The sequence below is a fragment of the Cupressus sempervirens genome, chromosome 5 (genome assembly GCF_028749045.1).
Source record: "Cupressus sempervirens isolate cs-2001-9-10 chromosome 5, ASM2874904v1, whole genome shotgun sequence".
NCBI classification, from domain to species: Eukaryota; Viridiplantae; Streptophyta; class Pinopsida; order Cupressales; family Cupressaceae; genus Cupressus; species Cupressus sempervirens.
In genome coordinates this window covers 440,161,565-440,181,015 of record NC_143122.1, presented here as the reverse complement: position 1 = coordinate 440,181,015, position 19,451 = coordinate 440,161,565, and the positions used below count along the sequence as shown (strand labels likewise).

Sequence of the window (19,451 nt, the reverse complement as noted above, 5' to 3'; positions counted from 1 at the left end):
TTCAGGTTGGGATTATCCTTGGTTGTAATCATCTGGATATTGTTGTAAATCTTCATCTGGTTGCAATTTAGATTTTATATTCAAAAATCTGCTTGAAGCGAAATTGCTTTGGTTGTATTTGGAATAAATTTTCAGAACTGGTTCATGTTATTGTACTTCTGTTATTACTTATTGCAAAATCACCAAAAACATAAAATAATCAAACCCTTCTACAACTTCCATCTAGCTCTGCAAGAAAATTTTAATAAACAGGGAACACAGATTTAAAAATAATAAAATTACAGCAGATCAGCAGAAGAGACCCATCAGGGATCTTTCACTTCTATCCATATCAAATCTCAAAACTGTCAAACTGCTCACCTTGAAACAACAACTGCTATACATCAAGATGAACAAAGGAGAGATCATTACATCTTATTTCCTAAGAATTGCAAAATTAAAAGATCAACTTGCAACCATCGGAAATCAGATAGATGACAAAGAACTATCTCTAATAGCCCTTAAAGGCTTACCCATGTCTTGGGAATCCTTTATTCGTGGAATGAGCTTTAGACCTGAACTACAAAATTTTGACCAACTTAAGAATGATTGCACACAAGAGGAGTCAAGATTGATCACAAAAGGAATGAGTCCAAATAAAGAGGGAGAAATTCAAGCCCTTCAAACTAACACAAATATTAAAGGAAAGAAAGGATTTAAATGGAAAGAGGAAAAGGTAATCAAACATACAAAAAAAGAGACTTGTCTAAAGTACAATGCTACAAATGTGACAAATTTGGTCACACAAATTTTGCCTAGAAAGGAAGAAAATTCAAGCTGCCCTAGTAGAAGTCAAGGATGAAGATTTAGCATTCTTTTTGGCCCTATCATGTGAGCTAAATAACAAAAATACGTGGATAATAGACAATGGAGCATCTCGTCATATAACTGGATTCAAAGACAAATTTGAAACTTTTAAAGGTCAATCTACTGAAGAAGTAACAATAGGAGATAACTCTACCTATCCAATAAAAGGAATTGGAACATGTTTAATAGAACTAAAAACCGGAATCGCTCTTCAAGAAGATAAAGTTCTATCCTGGCCCAAGAACTCCAATATTAAAAACGCAATCACCACTAGATTTTGATGGAAGTTTGTACAAACTTTGTAACCCTCAAAACCTAGCATTAAACCATGAAGTTTCAAACTCAAATGAAATCTAGCATAGAAGACTTGGCCATCTTCATTTTCGAGCTCTGTCATCTATAGAAAAGATTGTAATAGGTCTAACTAGTCTAAAATCTGATCATATTGGAACATGCAAGGGATGTGCCTTAGGAAAAAATGCATAAAGATCTTTTCCAAAAAGTGAACATAAATCTAAAACCGTACTTGAACTTATTCATAGTGACCTATGTGGTCCTATGTTAGTCTCTTCACTAAGTGGGTTCTTGTATTATGTAAATTTTATAGATGATTTCTCTAGGAAAACCTGGATTTACTTCCTAAAACTTAATAAATCAAATGAAGTGTTATCCAAATTTAATGAGTTTAAGCCATTAGTCGAAAATCAAGCTGGGAAGAAAATCAAAATACTAAGATCTGACAATGGGAGTGAATATATCTCTAAGAACTTTAAAGAATTTTGAACCTCTGTTGGGATTAAGAGGGAGTTCACAGTACCTTATAATCCTCAACAGAATGGAGTGGCAAAAAGGAAAAACAAAACTATAATTCAATCCGCTAAAGCCATGATGCATGACCAAAACCTCCTCATCTCGTTCTAGGCTGAAGCCTCTAATACCGCAATATACATTCAAAATAGATATCCTCATTCAATCTTAGAAAACATAACCCCTAAAGACGCCTTTACACGAAACAAATCAAATTTGAGTCACCTAAGAATCTTTGGATGTCCCGTATATATTCATATTTTGAAAGCAAAGAGAACCAAACTTGAACCCTCTGGAAAGAAAGGTATATTTATAGGATATAGTGAATCCTCCAAAGGTTACATGGCTTACATTGCAAAACAAAAATTATTGAAATTAGCCGAGATGTAAAATTTGAAGAAGATACTTCTTATAACTTCTCTAAACACCTTGAAGAATCAAACAAGGAATCAACTACAAAAATAGATGAGAATCCCGTAGTTGAGAATCAAAGGAAGAATGGTTCAAAAGACCATGAACCCCATCTCCAAATGCGGAAAATGTTGATAATCCTAAGAAAAGACCATTGTGGGAAAGAAAGGTGATTGAAGAAAACAATATAGAACCTGATGAGATATTTAGAGAAAGCAAGAATCCTCCAAAGGGTACATGGCTTAACAAAAACTATTGAAATTAGCCGAGATGTAAAATTTGAAGAAGATACTACTTATAACTTCTCTAAACACCTTGAAGAATCAAACAAGGAATCAACTACAAAAATAGATGAGAATCCCATAGTTGAGAATCAAAGGGAGAATGGTTCAAAAGACCATGAACCCCCATCTCCAAATGCGGAAAATGTTGATAATTCTAAGAAAAGACCATTGTGGGAAAGAAAGGTGATTAAAGAAAACAATATAGAACTTGATGAGATATTTAGAGAAAGCAAGAAAACTAGAATTCATTCATGCTATGTTACTCTAGTATCTGAACTAATAAAATCTAAACCTTCAAGTGTTGAAGAAGCATTATCATGTGAACTTTGGAAAGATGCAATGATTGAAGAATATCAATCTATATTAAAAAATGATGTTTGGAATGCCGTACCTAGACCTAAGGACAAACCTGTTGTCTCCTCCAAATGGTTATACAAAATCAAACATTCTCCAGATGGTAGTATTGAAAAATACAAAGCCAAATTCGTAGCTTGGGGATTTTCTCAAAAGGCTGGAATTGATTATGAAGAGACATTTGCTCTAGTTGCTTGATACACCTTTGTCAGAACTATTATAGCCATTACAACATCTAAAGGATGAAGGATACATCAAACGGACGTTAAGATTGTCTTTCTAAATGGTGTTATCGAAGAAGTACATACAGAACAACCATAAGGTTTTGTCACGACGAAAATTCCTATGTGTGCAAATTGAAGAAGGCACTCTATGGCCCTAAACAAGTCCCCAAGGCATGGTACGAAAGGATAAACAGTTATCTCACTAAATTAGGTTACTCCAAAAAAGAAGCTAATCCTAATATATATTTCAAAATATCAGATGGTGATATGATTATTCTTGTTTTATATGTTGATGACTTACTGATAACAAGTGAAGACCATCTTATAAACAGGATCTGGCAGCTGAATTTAAGATAGAAAGATCTTGGACTTCTACACTACTTTCTTGGGTCTAGAAGTATGGCAAAAGGAGTACCACATTTTCTTAAAGCAAGGAAAATAGACTATTGACATCTAACCAAAATTGGAATGATGGACTGCAAGCCTTTGACCACACCGATTGAAACAAATTTTCACAAGCTTAAATATGATGAAATTAAATTTTAACCTACTAATCCTACATACTGCAGATAGATAATCGGATCACTAATGTACTTGGTGAATACTCATCCTGATATTTGTTATGCAACTAATACATTAAGTCAATTCATGTGTGAACCTAAGAAGATCCACCTCATGGCAGCCAAGCACATCTTACGATACCTGTGTGGTACGATTGGACTTGGTCTTAAATATGATCGAGTTTAGATTCAACTTCAAGGGTACTCAAATTCTGACTGGGCCGACAGCTCCATTGATCATAAAAGTACTAGATGTTTTAATCATGGTTCAGTGATGATAGCTTGGTTTAGCAGAAAGCAGTCAACAATTGCTCTAAGTTCCACTGAAGCAGAGTAGATAGTTGCCTCCATGGGAGCTAGAGAAGCAATAAGATTAAGGAAGTTGCTAGTTGGATTATTTGGGAAGCCTTTAAAACATACAGTCTAAGTCACAAGGTTCGAGTTCGAATTTGAGTTCGGCAACTATGAAATTCGGATAAAATTCAAGACCTCAAAACAGTCCGAAAAAATTAGACATTAAATTCGCCTATATAAATTAATTTTTAAATACTATAAATAATAAAAATTTACATTCATATAAATATTATACAGAACAATATTGTATTTTAAATCGATAAATTATATCTACTACTATTTATCACATAAAATAGTAATATTATCTACATACAAAAAACACTATATAAATTATAATAATAACGATGTTGATAACATAAAAAAATTTAAAAACTAATATATCACAATATAATAATATTATCTAAGCATATAAAACTATAATATAAATAAAATAATATTTACCACTTATAATTATATTTTAATTCGACTTCAGATATATAGACTTAATAACATTATAAATTAAAGATGTACCTGACTGGCATTACAATTATTATTATACAAATAATAAAAATAATATTAACATACAAAACAATATATAAAAATATATTACAAATTGGAGTAAGATCATTCATGCATCCTATTGAAATCTCCACTTTATCTGATCGTGTTTGAAGCTGATGATGATTAATGTGTTCCACTTTTCGTCCATGACTTTAACGCGAAACCTTTGCGTAATGGCACTCTCAAAGACGATAAAAACACAGACATAAACCTTTGTGTAAAGCTCTAAGAGATGATAAAAACATAGATGGAAGAAAACACGGATTAATGCCTCTGCGTGTAGGTTAAAAAATGCCAAAAACCCTTGAAGACGTTTTATTGAAGACTGCTTGATATATCCATACGAATATTAGACGAACTTTAACGAATCTTTTGTGCTGTTTTGAAGTTCGCGGAATTTCGAACCTGATGGCTGAAATTCGCCGAACTCTGTGACTTAGCATATAGTTATGCATTGTGACAATTAGAGCTGGATAAAGTTGTTGGTAAATCCAGTTTTCCACAATCAGTCAAAGCATATTGAAATTCCTTATCATTATGTCAGAGATATGGTGGACAGAGATGTTCTTAAGCTAGAATACATCAGCACTAATGAGCAAACTATCAATATATTCACTAAACCTCTCTCTAAGCCTAAATTGGAACATTTCAAAGGTAACTTGGGATGATTCAAATGTGATTGTAAAAACTGAGACTAAATCTCAGAGATATATATATATATATACTTTGAAATGTTCCAATTTAGGCTTACAGAGAGGTTTAGTGTGTGTGTATATATATATATACACTTTAAAATGTTCCAATTTAGACTTAGAGAGAGGTTTAGTGAATATATATATATATATATATTCTTGATTTTTTTGTGTTAAAGAGTTAGTATCTTTCATATGTGAAATATGTCATGAAAGGTGACGATCTTTCATTGATGTATATTTGGAAGGTGGCTGTTGTAATGTGAAGACCTTAACAATAGCTTGACCTGTTATCATTACAGACTCGTTGTGTTGCTGTCTCGGAGTGCCAGAAATCACGATACTTGTCATGATAGTGATCATGACATTTTTATTTCTTGTTATCTGATAGACTACATTAACTTGCTGTCCTGGAGTGCCGGAAACCAGAGAACCTATTCTCCTGATAGGCATCAATGAGGTTGATGCCAGTGCACATATCAAGAGAATATGAGAGTATTTTGACAATTCACTTCTCCCTCCTATGAGGGACTGTTGAAGTTGTAGCTTCAATCGAATTGAACCATCTACTAGATCATATTGTATAAAATATGTAATGTGTGTGTGTATGTGTGTGTATATATATATATATATACTCTTACATACATACATACATACTATACATACATACATACATACATACATACATATATATATATATATACAGAAGTAAATTTATTCAGATTGATCCCTGTTAATATATCTGATATTTTATAATAACATTGTTAATGTTATCGGGGCACCTTCCTTGAGAGTATCAGGTGTGTCATAGAAGTCAAAGCACTTATATAAATAAGGGATTAATATTAGTTAAGGTCATATCACGTATGGACATGACCCTACATGGCAATAGCCGCGTAGAGTCATGTCTCTACGTGAACATGACTCTTGAAACCCATATATATAGCCGATCACTGCTGTTTGAACAATACCAATCACTACAATAGTATTCAGTATTATCAGCAGTGACAAATAAATTATCATATCAACCTTTGGTCAAGTACTCAAACATCATACTGATATTTAATCAGAAGTTTTATAAGCAAACTTAAATTAATTTGTACCATTGCATCTCAGGCAATAACTGATTCAATCTACTGTTATTCAGATCAGTCTCTCTATCAGAGATCCTGCTAACATTTACATTTTTATCCACATATCTATCTCCATATCAAACGCCAAATAGATGTTTCAACGATGCATTTGAGCTAACAAATTATTTCTTTTTCCACGTATACTCCTGTCGATTACTTCTCTCATTACCAATTACTGCCAATAGATATCTTGTGCTCTTACTATTGTTGCTTTATTCCATCTTTGGATGAATCGATATTTATCAGGGTTCTAAATTGTTGTCAATTGGATCTGACTGGACCTGCTTGGATCTGGATTTTATCCACACATATATTTGGACCGCCTATATTATCCTTGAAAACTGGATTTTATTTTGTTTCTTTTATTATGTTTGTATTCGAGTTGCTTATTCCTTCTCTTTCTACGTTGATTACTAATCCTTGTCCATCTGAGATGTATAGACAGAGCTAATATGTTTTCTTTTGCAGACCAATGGCTTTAGAAGTCTTCTGTGATATCTGTAACATGTTTCTTCTGCTACACATTATCATCTATCTGCCGTATCTTATGCTGTGATTGTCAGACATATTTTCCTCATCTCCTCTGATGATGTGGCTCCTATTTATGATACTGATTGTTGACTTCCCACATATAAAAATCACCCCTTGTAAAATTATTCCTAATCAACGTCTTTAAATCTCATCTTTTTCTTGCCAAATATGACTTGGACTAAGTATCATACAACGAATATCTGATTTAAATCCTCGTTATCATTTTATGCTATTATTTGTTTATATCTATCATTGTTATCTCTTTTATCATCATCATCTATTTAAGATCTTATTCTTATCATTAATTATTATATATAACTATTATTTATTTATTTCTTTATCTAGTATTAATTTAATATCTTTGTATTACAATTTATTAGTACTAATTGCGTTTGTCATAGATGAAGTTTAAATTATCTAATTGTAGATATTAATCATATTATTATCAATGATCATATAATATCATGCGATAATATTATATAAATTAATAATAAATAGATTAATATAGTTAATTGATTAATGAATTATATTATAATTCATTTTTTTCGTGTTTTTATTAAATTATTATTATTTACTATTAAGTTATATTGGAGGAAAATAGGGGACATGACAGTCCAGCCTTCCTCAAATTGTTTGTCCTCAAGCAATCAGATCCTTCGATGCAATTCTAATCCTAGAATGACAATTTCAACTTGAAGTCAGAAGTGTAATACATTCATAAATATAAATTTATCAACTTGAAAATATTTTATGTTTATCATATTATATAATTCAAAATAAAAAAGATAAATCATAAAACTTATCTTTCTTTGTTGTATCACTTTCTGTTGCTTGCTCCATGATGACTACTGAGGAACTATCCTTATGAACCATGGGGGAGACTTCATCTCTTTCCAAAGCTTTTAGGATATATGTACTTTTATTAATCCTTAGGTGAGATTTTATTTCATCCTGGGCCTCTCTGGAGATCCCTTTAGGATTATCCATCTTTGTAATACTTAGGAGAGACTTTATCTCATCCTAGGCCTCTATGGATATCCCTTTAGGATTATCCATCTCTATTTAATCCTTAGGAGAGACTCTATCTTGTCCCAAGCCTCTAAAGATACAATGCAATCTACTCTATAGTGGGGTGTCTTAGTAGTTATCCCATAACCACAACATAGTAGGGTGTCATACTAGCAGTTCTCCCTTGACTGCTACTGTGACAGGGTGCCCTCAATGACTTCCCCAATAGCGAGCCCTTAGCAATTCTCCCTCACAACACAGTAGGGTGCCCTTACCGCGGTTTTCCCTTAACTGTTGCTATAATTGGGTGCCCTTCACAATTGTCCCTTTATTGCAGCTTGGGTCTCTACTACAATAGGGTGCCCTATTGATTCTCCATTAATCACAAAGCAATAGGGCGCCCTTGCAGCAATTCTCCCTAACATGCTACAACTATAGGGTGTCATAGCGATTATCCCTTAATTGCAACCTCAGGAAGGTGCTAACAATAGGGTGCCTTAGTGGTTCCCCCAAATTACAATGCAGTACGATTTCCTTACAACAATTTTCCTTACTACTACTGCAATAGGGTGCCCTTGTGGTTCTCCCTTAATTGCCACTCTTTCCCTTATTTATATCCTTAAATGTTCATAAGAATAATTAACATAAATTTATGCATTACCAAATCCTTAGGTTGTTGTTCGTTCACCCCACAGTGTGACAGTTTGTCACAAGCCTTAGTTGATTGAGGTATTGCATTCAAAACTCCCCACTTGCTGTTTTGAATGTCCGTCCCACGTGAGAGTTGCAAGTGCCTGGCATGTTTTACGAGGTGACCTTTGACTGGTTTGTCAATTGTTCCGGCCCTAACCCCATCACCACTACTGACCATTGCTAGCATGTTCCGTTGTTTCAACTGCTTTCTCTATTCCACACACATTCGTGCATTGCTGAGGTGATTTCTGTTGTTGTTAGCGTTGGGAGTTATAAGGTGATGGCAGTTAATTGCCTTGGAGGGATAAGGAGAAGCTATGGAGTAACAAGGGATCGTTGACTGTCTACAGGAAAAATTCTCGGTATGTTGTGATGTGTTGTGCGGTATATAGTGTTGTGGTATTGAGGCGTAAATGTCTCATTGGATTATAGAAATGTAATGTTCTACCAAGGGGATCGGGTCCCCCAAATGTGATTCCACCATTTCAATCAATAATAATGTTACCAATCAAAAAAAATAATCCTTAGGTTGTTGTCGTCGCTATGGTCGACCATCCTCAAAGCTTTATTGACTTCTCATTCCTTCATGGTAATATATCTATACTTCTTGACTGTAATATGGATTCATCGTACAGTAGTGTATCCTTAATAAGATAAGGCATACTTCTTGACATAGATTTGCAATATCACATATCGATTTTTCAATCTCAAAGAAAGAATTCACATCTCCTTGTCTTCAAATTTTCCCCACAAGATGGCAGGATCATGCTCTAATACCACTATAATGTCCCTTGGTAGAATGATTAGGAATTTGGAACACTTGTCTCAAAATCTTCATTTTTACTATGAATTACTATTTAGAAACTTTATATAATACGGGGCAAAGATAGTATCATCTTAAGGACACTATGTTATTAGGCTCTTCAAGGGCCAATGGTCTCTTATAATACAATTATCATTGCAATTCTCAAATGAGACCATATCATATATATTCTATGATTTGATACTATACACGCTTGGTATGCCAAGATTTCTTGTTTTATTCTTTCCTATGTGTTCGTTGTTCTAAGGCATTGTTTGTTTCTCCAATCACAATATATCTAAGTTTGTTTACATTGACTTTTGTTTGTTCTTGGTGTTTGGATGTTTCCTTATTTTCTATTTGATAATTCAACTTTTATAGTGTACAGTATTCGATGCCTTTCTCTTCTGATCATGTTTGAATCACTGCTCAAAAAAATAGGATTTTTTTATGAACATATCTATCTCCATATCAAAAGCCAAATAGATGTTTCAATGATGCATTTAGGCTAACATATTCTTTCCTTTTCCACATATGCTTCTGCCAGTTACTTCTCTCATTACCAATTATTGTCGATATATATCTTGTGCTTTTATTATTGTTGCTTTATTCCATCTTTGGATGAATCGAATTTTATCAGGGTTCTAATTGCTGTCAATTGGATCTGATTGGACCTGCTTGGATGTAAGGATTTGATTCACACATATATTTGGGCTGCCTATATTAATCCTTGAAAACTTGATATTATTTTATTTCTTTTATTATGTTTGTATTCGAGTTGCTTATTCCTTCTCTTTCTATGTTGATTACTAATCCTTGTCCATCTAAGGTGTATAGACAGTGCTGACGTGTTTTCTTCTGCAGAGCAATGGCTTTAGAAGTCTTTTGTGATATCTGTGACATGTTTCTTCTGCTATATATTATCGTTTACCTGTCATATCTTATTCTGTGATTGTCGGACATATTTTCCTTACCTCCTCTAACAATGTGGCTCCTATTTAAGATATGATGGTTGACTTCCCATATATTAAAAAAAAACCCTATAAAATGATTCAAATCAATATCAATATATATATATATATATATATACATGTCCTATATTACTGGCAGAATGGAATGAAATTGAACAGATGTGTCTTTTTAAACCATACCATTTCTTGGACATAATCCCTCGACCACCATTTGCCATGCCTAGGCCTTTATTTTCAGGTAAGGTGTGTTAAAGTCCATTGATATGGGTCACTATATAGTATTACATTAAATGTCGATGTTTTTGGGTATCCTAATCAATGTCTTTAAATCTCATCTTTCTCTTGCCAAATATGACTTGGCCTAAGTATCATATAATGAATATCTGATTTATATCCTCGTTATCATTTTATGCCATTATTTGTTTATATCTATCATTATTATTTCTTTTATCATCATCATCTATCTAAGAAGATCTTATTATTATTATATTTAAATATTATTTCTTTCTTTCTTTATCTAGTATTAATTTAATATCTTTGTATTACAATTTATTAGTACTAATTACCTTTGTCAATATATAAGTTTCAATATTTTAACTTATCTAATTGTAGATATTAATCATATTATTATCAATGATTATACATTATCACGTTATAATATTATATTGATTAATATATGGTAAGCATAGTTAATTGATTAATATAATATATTATAATTTATTTATTCATTTCATTAGTAAATTATAATTATTTACTATTTAGTTCTATTAGAGTAAAATAGGGGACATGACACAGAGGACAAAGATATGGTTGGGTTACAAACACCTTCGGATATTCTTATCTCTACAGTAGGGGTGGAGGTGGATGCGAGTATAGTGTATTTTGGGACCACTACAGTTCAGGCGGGTCTCGTTGGTTGGCTTCACCACTCTGGGCATGGTGAATGTGAGCTCAGAGTTTGGCAGCAGAAGTCGGAGGACAGTCTTCCTAGCAAGCTTCTACTTGATATTTGGGATCCCTCTGGTGCATTGAGCTTTCAGACAAGGCTCATAGAGGAGTTTTGGTATGTGTACATGGTGTCAAGTACATAAAGGTTTTACTTTTGACATGCATGTGCATGATCTCTTTGACGTTCATAGTTCAATTGCGCATGTCTTGGACAGCGTGCATAATAGCTCACCTTGCGCAGTTTTCAAAAGCAAGATTTGTTAGCCATCTAAGTTGCTTCCCTATGAGATGTTCACTCCTTCAATATCTACAGTCGGATTTGTTTCAATCTGGGATGTTCTGACAACACTACAGGGTTAGTGTTAAAGGAGCTAGTTGGTGATCACATGGATATTACACAATTCTACTCTTGGGATCTGAGTGGACTGGTGTGTTTTTTTATTTTTGAGATTGCTTGGGGACAAGCAATTTCAGGTTGGGCGGGCTGTAATGTCCTCTTTTTTCGTGAGTGTCATCTTTTAGACAATTAACATATATCCTAACCCTCATAGGCTAATGAAGTTGTTCAGAGGGTCTAGTTAGCTGATTTGGAGGCAAATTCTCACTCCAAAGGTCAAGGATGTTTAGGATTGCTCTTCGTTTCAGTCAGATTGGCACATTTACTATTTACAGTAAGTATCTATTTTGGGTAAGTTTGAGTTGCTATCTTTAGCAAGGCACCTAGACACTTTTGTAACAATGTGGAGTTATGGTGACATTGAAAGATCTACCAATTGGGGACGTACTATTTATAGCAGGTCAAATTATGGTCAAAGCTATTTTTGGCAGGGGCACCTGGACTCATGGTATGCACAGTGATTGATTCATTCATTATTTGGCTCAATTTAGTATACATAATATTTATAGTAAGTCATCTATCTAGCATTTTCATATTTTGCAGGGCACATGAGGAACCTTGATTGGCCTCGGTTGCAGTATTTATCCTTGGCATCTACGTTGATCAAGTGTAAAGGGATTTACTAATTATAGTACATGAGGGAACCTTACTATTTTTGGTAAGGCAATTGAATGCATAGTGGGAACCATGGTTGACCTCCAAGTTCAGACGTGTTGGAGAGATAATGATTTCTTAAGGAGATATTAAAGTTTATAATGGCATTAATGATTTGATCATTATATTATAAAGTTATTATTTTAACTTTATAAAGTGACTTTTAAGTATGGGACATTATACATTATTAAAAGTTGCACCTCTATCACATTTTAACCTATGGTTGACAACAAAAGCAATTATAAAGGTTAATTATAAAGTCATTTTAACGAAAGGGGCCAGTTGATTTTATGGCTTTCAAAAAACATATTTTTAAAGGAGGCTGATTATGCAAGCACATGGAAAAAAAAAAGGAAATGCCCTTAATGAATTATAAACAAAAGCAAATGTTTAAAAGCTAAGTGATATTTAAGTTACGAGAAGTGTATTTATGAATTCTCGAGAGACTTATAAAAAGCCAACAGAGGAGAGATGGAATTCATTCATACTTGTGCATTTGTTTTTGTTGATTTGGTTGAGAGTTGGAGATGAGAGTTTGAGATCCAGGCTTGGAGATTTATCAAATTCTTCTGAATTTCAGCACTTTGAGGTGGTTAAACATCCATCGAATTGTGTAAAGTGTTAGCTTCATCCAGAAGCCAAGTTTGATATAGTTGGTTGCAGAATATAGAGAGAGGAAGCTATATTATTTTTCATCTGTTTGCAGAATTCTTAGGAACTGAATTAATGCAGATTGCTGCCAGCTATGAGAACTGGGTTCGCGATTAATGGCAACGGTTGAGTTCTTTTGAGGCCACCGCATTCATAGGGAAGGTAACGTTAAGGTTTAAGGAGGCACTTTTTTAGTAGAGGCTGCCAACGTTAAGGTTTAAGGAGGCACTTTTTTAGTAGAGGATGCCTCTAATTTGTACTTGCAAGCTTAGGCTTCTGTTAGCCGACCGGATGGTTCCGGCGATGTTCTGTAGCCGACGGTCCGGCGGTGTTTCTGTAGCCGACGGTCCGGCGGTAAATAGTTTGTAACGGATAAAATAATGGTGGCCGACGGACTCCTTCGGGAATGTTCGGCAGTAGTATTTATATCCAGTCCGGGATCATTGTAAATCATCATTCACTTACTATTGCGAATATTATGCTACTGTTCTGCTGTTACTTTCTGTATGCGTTCATTTACTTTACCTATACGGTAAACAGCTTCCAGAAATGCATTAAGTTAAAAGGGCTGTGTTTAGATTAGTATTTTCAGCATCTTGCATTTGAAAGCCAACCACTTTGTTTACATTCAATAAATTTATTGATGCAGGTCTTCAATATTGTAACATTTGCAAATAAATTGTTAGCAAATAAATTTTGCCTTGTTCATAGCTTGAGTAACTATTTTCCAATTCATGCTTGTTATTTTCATAATTGTCAAAAAAATCCAAAAAAAGCATAAATTCAGAAAAAAATTCAAAAATAAAACATAAAACACTGCAAAAACAATACATTTCAGACAGTGAATCAGGGATAGAACCATTGTGTTTCTTGCATATTACAACTGACAAGATTATTCACCTGCTCTAATGTCCACTCTATCAGATTGTGTATACCTCAACCAAATATTGAATTTTGTGAGCATTGGCTACTATGTATTTATATATTTTACTTTCAAAATATTTAAACCAATGAACCATTTAAGGTCGTCTTGTACTCAGAAGTTTCTCTCATCAATAGTTCACTAGTAATCCTCACAGGGTATTGAAATGGAGGACAGTGTCTTGTCTTAAGAAATCAAAATGTCATAGAAAAAAACCAAAAGTTCCATCAATAAATCCAGTTGCCATAAGAGACATAAATTCAGCAAGCAAATTTTCCAGTACCTGTTGTTTCTATTACAATGTGATCAAATTTGCCCTTCTGTTTTGTCACTAATTCTGACATCATTCGCACTAAATCACCTCTTACTGTACAGCATAAGCAACCATTATTCAGCATAACAATGTCCTCACTTCCTGACAACTGTGAGGCAACTAATGATCCATCAATATCAACTTCACCATACTGCAAGAAGAACAGAAAAAAATCAGTTCTTCTATCTGATGTTAGATATCAGTCTGAGTCAAAAACCCATAATAAAAAATCATCTGCATAGGTGCCCATATGAAAAAACACTATTCAGCATTTCCAACACAGAAAACAATTCCCATGCCAGAGTTCCTTTATGATTTAAAAGAAATAAATCTAGATACATCAAATCAATAAAATTCAAAGTATGTTTTCATGCCAACATCTTGGCAAAAGGGAAAGCAAAAATGAGAATGGATAACAGAATGTGGAAAGGTCCCTGACGGAGAAGGTACAAGGATTTGTTTATCTTTGCACAAGATAGGAAGGGAGTGCACAGGAGCAAAAGTGGAATACCTCTCTGACAACTGAACAAACAGGGCATCCATAAAAAGTTTTTTACCAACAGCCAGGAAAAACACAATCAATAGCATCTCTGTGGCTGAGGGAAACACAATTGCAGGGATTAACAGCAAAATCTTAAAAACAATACATTTGCAGAAACTCCTCCTGTGATCCTGAACCCACGACGAGTCACACAGATTTTAACTACCCATGAGCAGAGTCAGGCCTGACGGGTTTTCATGACCCAGCTGCCATGACCCGCCGGGTCCGTAGGTCAGCAGCCACAGGTTACCAGTTAAAATTTAAAAGAAAACCAAAAAACTTGGAAGCATACTGAAGAGTTTCCTGGTAGACCAAAAAACCCAAACAAAATGCATGTTTTGTAAAGAAATTATTATGGTAGCATCAATAGGTTTAAATACCATATTGTCCGCATACCAGGCAATGATGCTGACCCATGTTTATTGGCAACTCCCGAGGCAATTTGTTTATATTATGTTCAATTAGAGAAACATGCAAAAGATAAGGAAACTAAAAAGAGGCACTGGAAAGAGATAAATGCTATTGGCTCCCATTCATCTGCAACTGCATCCACATCCACATCTGTAGGCTACGTTGGAGAGGGTTCTTCCATCCCTCCCTTTCGTACGCAATGATGCTGACCCATGTTTATTGGCAACTCCCGAGGCAATTTGTTTATATTATGTTCAATTAGAGAAACATGCAAAAGATAAGGAAACTAAAAAGAGGCACTGGAAAGAGATAAATGCTATTGGCTACCATTCATCTGCCACTGCATCCACATCCACATCTGTAGGTTACATTGGAGAGGGTTCTTCCATCCCTCACTTTCATACTAGTGCTAGTGCTAGTGCTAGTGCTTCTGTTGTTGCTCCTAGTGGCACTATTATTACCTTTGGCCCTAGAATCAAAAAATCAAAGTTGGGCAGTTACTTTGTGCCATGCACTACTCCTAGTGCACAGCCCTCGCTTTAGAGCATGGGTTGGAACAAAGAGGTCCATGATGGTATACGAAAAGAAAATTGCAAGTTTTGGTACTTTTGCAACATTTCATTTGTTGCAACCAAGTAATTCTTTTTTATTTGATTGCTTCATGTTTAAAATTAAATTTTTAAATTTATATTTTGAAGTTTAACTTTGATTTGTCTAATGATTAATCATAATCTATTTGTGATAGACCTCCTTATTGGCAAGGCATGATATATGTTGTAACCATTTATAGGTAAGGCTTTAAAGCCCCTACTAATGCTGATTTATGTGGCCCCTCTTTTTAAAAATGGTTAATTAGTCGATAGGCTAAATTATATGGCATGATGTCTCACCCGGAACATAAAATGACAGTCAGATCACCTTTACGACCGCCCGGAAATATTTTACGACAAATCTCACCCACGCGCAAACGATGGCATATCCCATTTGTTGTTGGCTGGGTGCTGATTTTAACTGCACCGACAGAGAGAGCTTATCAATAAACTAGGGAGATTATATATATATATCCATTGTTATATTAAGGAGATTATAAAAGGGTTCATTTAAATGTGGAAACTATTGTAATGGAAAAATTCACCTTTCACCGTGCTTGGGAAGATTTGAAAGTTAGCTATAGAAGCAGGGACTTGGGCAAAGGACACCAGAAAGGAAAGAAAAGCAAATCTGTTGCGGGGCTGAGTTGTTGAGAAAGAAATTGCTGTTGCCTAACATATTCTGTGGAAATCCTCTGTTTGGTGTCAGATTCTTCAAAACTTGTTCTTTTTATATCACTTAAAATTTGTCTGGTGTGAGATATAAAGCTCCATGTTGTCTCGCTACAGAATCCTTAGGCTTCACATTGTGGCATAGTTTCTTCAAAGATAAGTTTGTTTTGGGTGGCAATAGTGCAAAGACCTTCACTCTGATAAAGCTTTTTCTTTTTACGTTCAGCTTGAATACTTTTTCTTAAGGATCAAGCATAAATTTTGCAAAGCTTTTTTCAAATCTGGAATGTTAAAATTTATGTTAGTAATCAGTTTGGGATCAGGTACATTAATTTAGGGTGGATATGTTCAGGTAAAATAAGGACTCTTAAGAGTGCTATATTTTCGTAATGATAGAGGATGCTCTGTTTTAAGAAAGGCAGCTCCAAAAGATATTTTGCAGTATAGAAAAGAATAATACAGAGATTAATTATAATGGCTTTTCAGTCTTTACTGTGGCTGATGAAGAGCACACAAATATACTAAGAGAGGGGGGTGAATTAGTATATTAATAAATTTGCCAATTTAGACTTCTATCCGAAAAATTGCTTCAAATAATGAAATTAACAATTATGCATTTGAACACAGTAACACAAGGATTTACGTGGAAATCCAATGCGGGAAAAACGACAGAAAAATATTTGCTTTTATATGTTTCTTTGATCTTTTACAAAAATTATAGGCTCCAACCTCGAGTTTACGAGCACCAACACAGTGGAAGCTACAACTCCCACAGTGCGCAGGCTTCAACCCACTGGAAGCACCTACTCCCACTTCTGATGTTAAATCTGAAACTCCACCTCTATCTTTGTTGCTTTAACAACTGATGATGGAACTTTATAATTTCTTTTGCCTTTGAAGTGAACCAATCCTTTTTCAATTGATAAATAATTTTTGGACTCCTCACACTTCTTTACAAATTCTGATTACATATATATCAGATTGGGAGGATCTGAATATATATTTTATCTCTGCTTTTCTCTCTGCCAAGCTGCTCAAACTGCCGACTTCATATTTTGACAAATAAAATATTCTTTATTTATAGTTGATATTTATTAAGAAACGTGACATTCCAAATCTAAGAGTCATCTCATTTCTTAACCAAATTAAATAACAATAGCATTATTAGTGATTTAATTTATTAAATGATGCTTTGTAATGGCCCTTTACCAATAGGCCACTAATAACCACTAATACTGAACTGTGAAATTTTGTAAAACACCTGGCATGCAAACTAAATATACTGCTGAAAGTAAAATGCTGAATAAAGGAAATCGTTGTGCAACAAATCTACTCAAATAACTGATGTAAAATAGTGCCAATATATTCATTCAATGATAACCAAATGCTTTTACATATGATATGCGGTTTTCATCTCAAGGTATTACAACATGGCACATTACAACAAACCCTTACTGGCTGAATGCAACTGAGAATTTCTTGTAACTACAAAATGAAATGAAAGAACTTGGATTGAGCAAATGCTAGAGACTGAATGTTGAAGACGAAATGATGAAAATGCAACTCCAAACTGCCCTCCAATTTGCTGATCGTACGGCTTGCAAGTACAGCCGTACATGTACGGACTGGTATGGCTCCTGGCAAAAATAAATGCTAGGCTAGAAGGTGCCGAAAATGATATAGAAATAATCGCCAGGCTCCAAGAAAAATTCTCCTAGAAAATAAAAATCAAACTCCCAGCCAATAGCGAGATATGAGCCAAAATGTATGTCCAGGGTAAAAATCAAACCCTGCTGAAAATGCCCAAATAAGCTCAACTTGAAGTAGCTGAATACCACTTCCAAAGTGCAACCCTTCAAAGGATATTTCACCTCCTCACTTATGCAAATCCTTAGGAAACTCCGTTCCCAAAGATCAAATGACAATCTGCAGACCAAGATGGTGCCACAAATGCTCAAAGAGAAAAGTACTGTAAACTCAAAACTTGGGATGTCCAAATGAGAGGCCAAGCACCCTATTTATTCACTTCCCTAAGAAGCCTCTAAGAGCTTCTAGAAGTATCCATAAAATATTCTTATGAAATCTCTTTATAATGCAATTTTATAAAAAGTAATTTTATAAAATAAAAAGTGCAACTCAACTCAAAATTATAATATTTTGGCCCTGCATAACACATAAAATAAAAATATAATAAACCCCATCTCTCCAAGTGCAAATAAGACCATCCAATACCCAAATAATCATTAGAACGACTCTCTCACCAAAAACATCTGCCTACGAGAGTCCATGATAGGCAAATTCACTAAAAAAATAACATGTCACTAAAAAGGGGACATGACAGTCCGCCCCTCCTAAAATTGCTTGCCCTCAAGCAATCTCAAAGTTGGATATTGCAAAATATCTTCTCCCTCCCATGTGGCATCCTCCTCGGGTAAATCTCTCAACTTCACCAAGTACTCTCTGATAGTTCTCCTACGGAGCTCTCTCTCTCTGCCAACAATGGTGTACTCAGGAACAAGAACCAATTTCCCATCATCATCCAATGGAGGAAGAACTGCTGAAGGCACAACATGCTGACCCAATGCCTTCTTGAGTCGTGACACATGGAAAACATTGTCCACCCTCCTGTCTGTTGGAAGCTCAAGCTCATAAGCCATCTCACCAATCTGCCTGATAATCCTGAAAGGACCATAGTATCTAGGCTTAAGCTTCTCTGACCCCCTCTTCCTAAGAGTAGACTGTCGGTAAGCTTGCAGCATGAAGTAAACCATGTCACCAACTTCAAAACTCCTCTTTGTCCTCTTCTGATCTGCATTCTGCTTATGCTGATTATGTGCTTTTGCAATATTATCTCTGAGAGCATCCACAATGTCCTTGTTCTCTTGAAGCAAATCCCTAGCACGAGGAACTCTAACATCACTCATAAGCAAATCAACAAAGCTTAGTGCATCATAGCCATATAGTGCTCTGAAAGGAGTCATCTAAATAGACATGTGATAGATAGTATTATAGCAATACTCACATAAATAAATCCATCTAACCCATGCTTTCTGCTGACCAACCACGTAGTTCCTCAAATATCCCTCCACCCACTTATTTACTATCTCTGTCTGCCCATCAGTCTGCAGGTGGTAATTGGTGC

At 34.7% G+C, this 19,451-nt stretch overlaps 1 protein-coding gene across 1 annotated transcript in view; it reads right to left on the bottom strand.

The window, feature by feature from the left end:
- Positions 1–19,451, bottom strand: part of LOC149556671 (uncharacterized) — a 191,409-nt gene that overhangs the window by 106,732 nt on the left and 65,226 nt on the right. Inside the window, exon 3 of the mRNA XM_089831091.1 lies at positions 14,066–14,246. Within this exon, the coding sequence (XP_089687217.1) occupies positions 14,066–14,246 (181 nt within the window). The remainder of the gene's footprint in view (positions 1–14,065; positions 14,247–19,451) is intronic.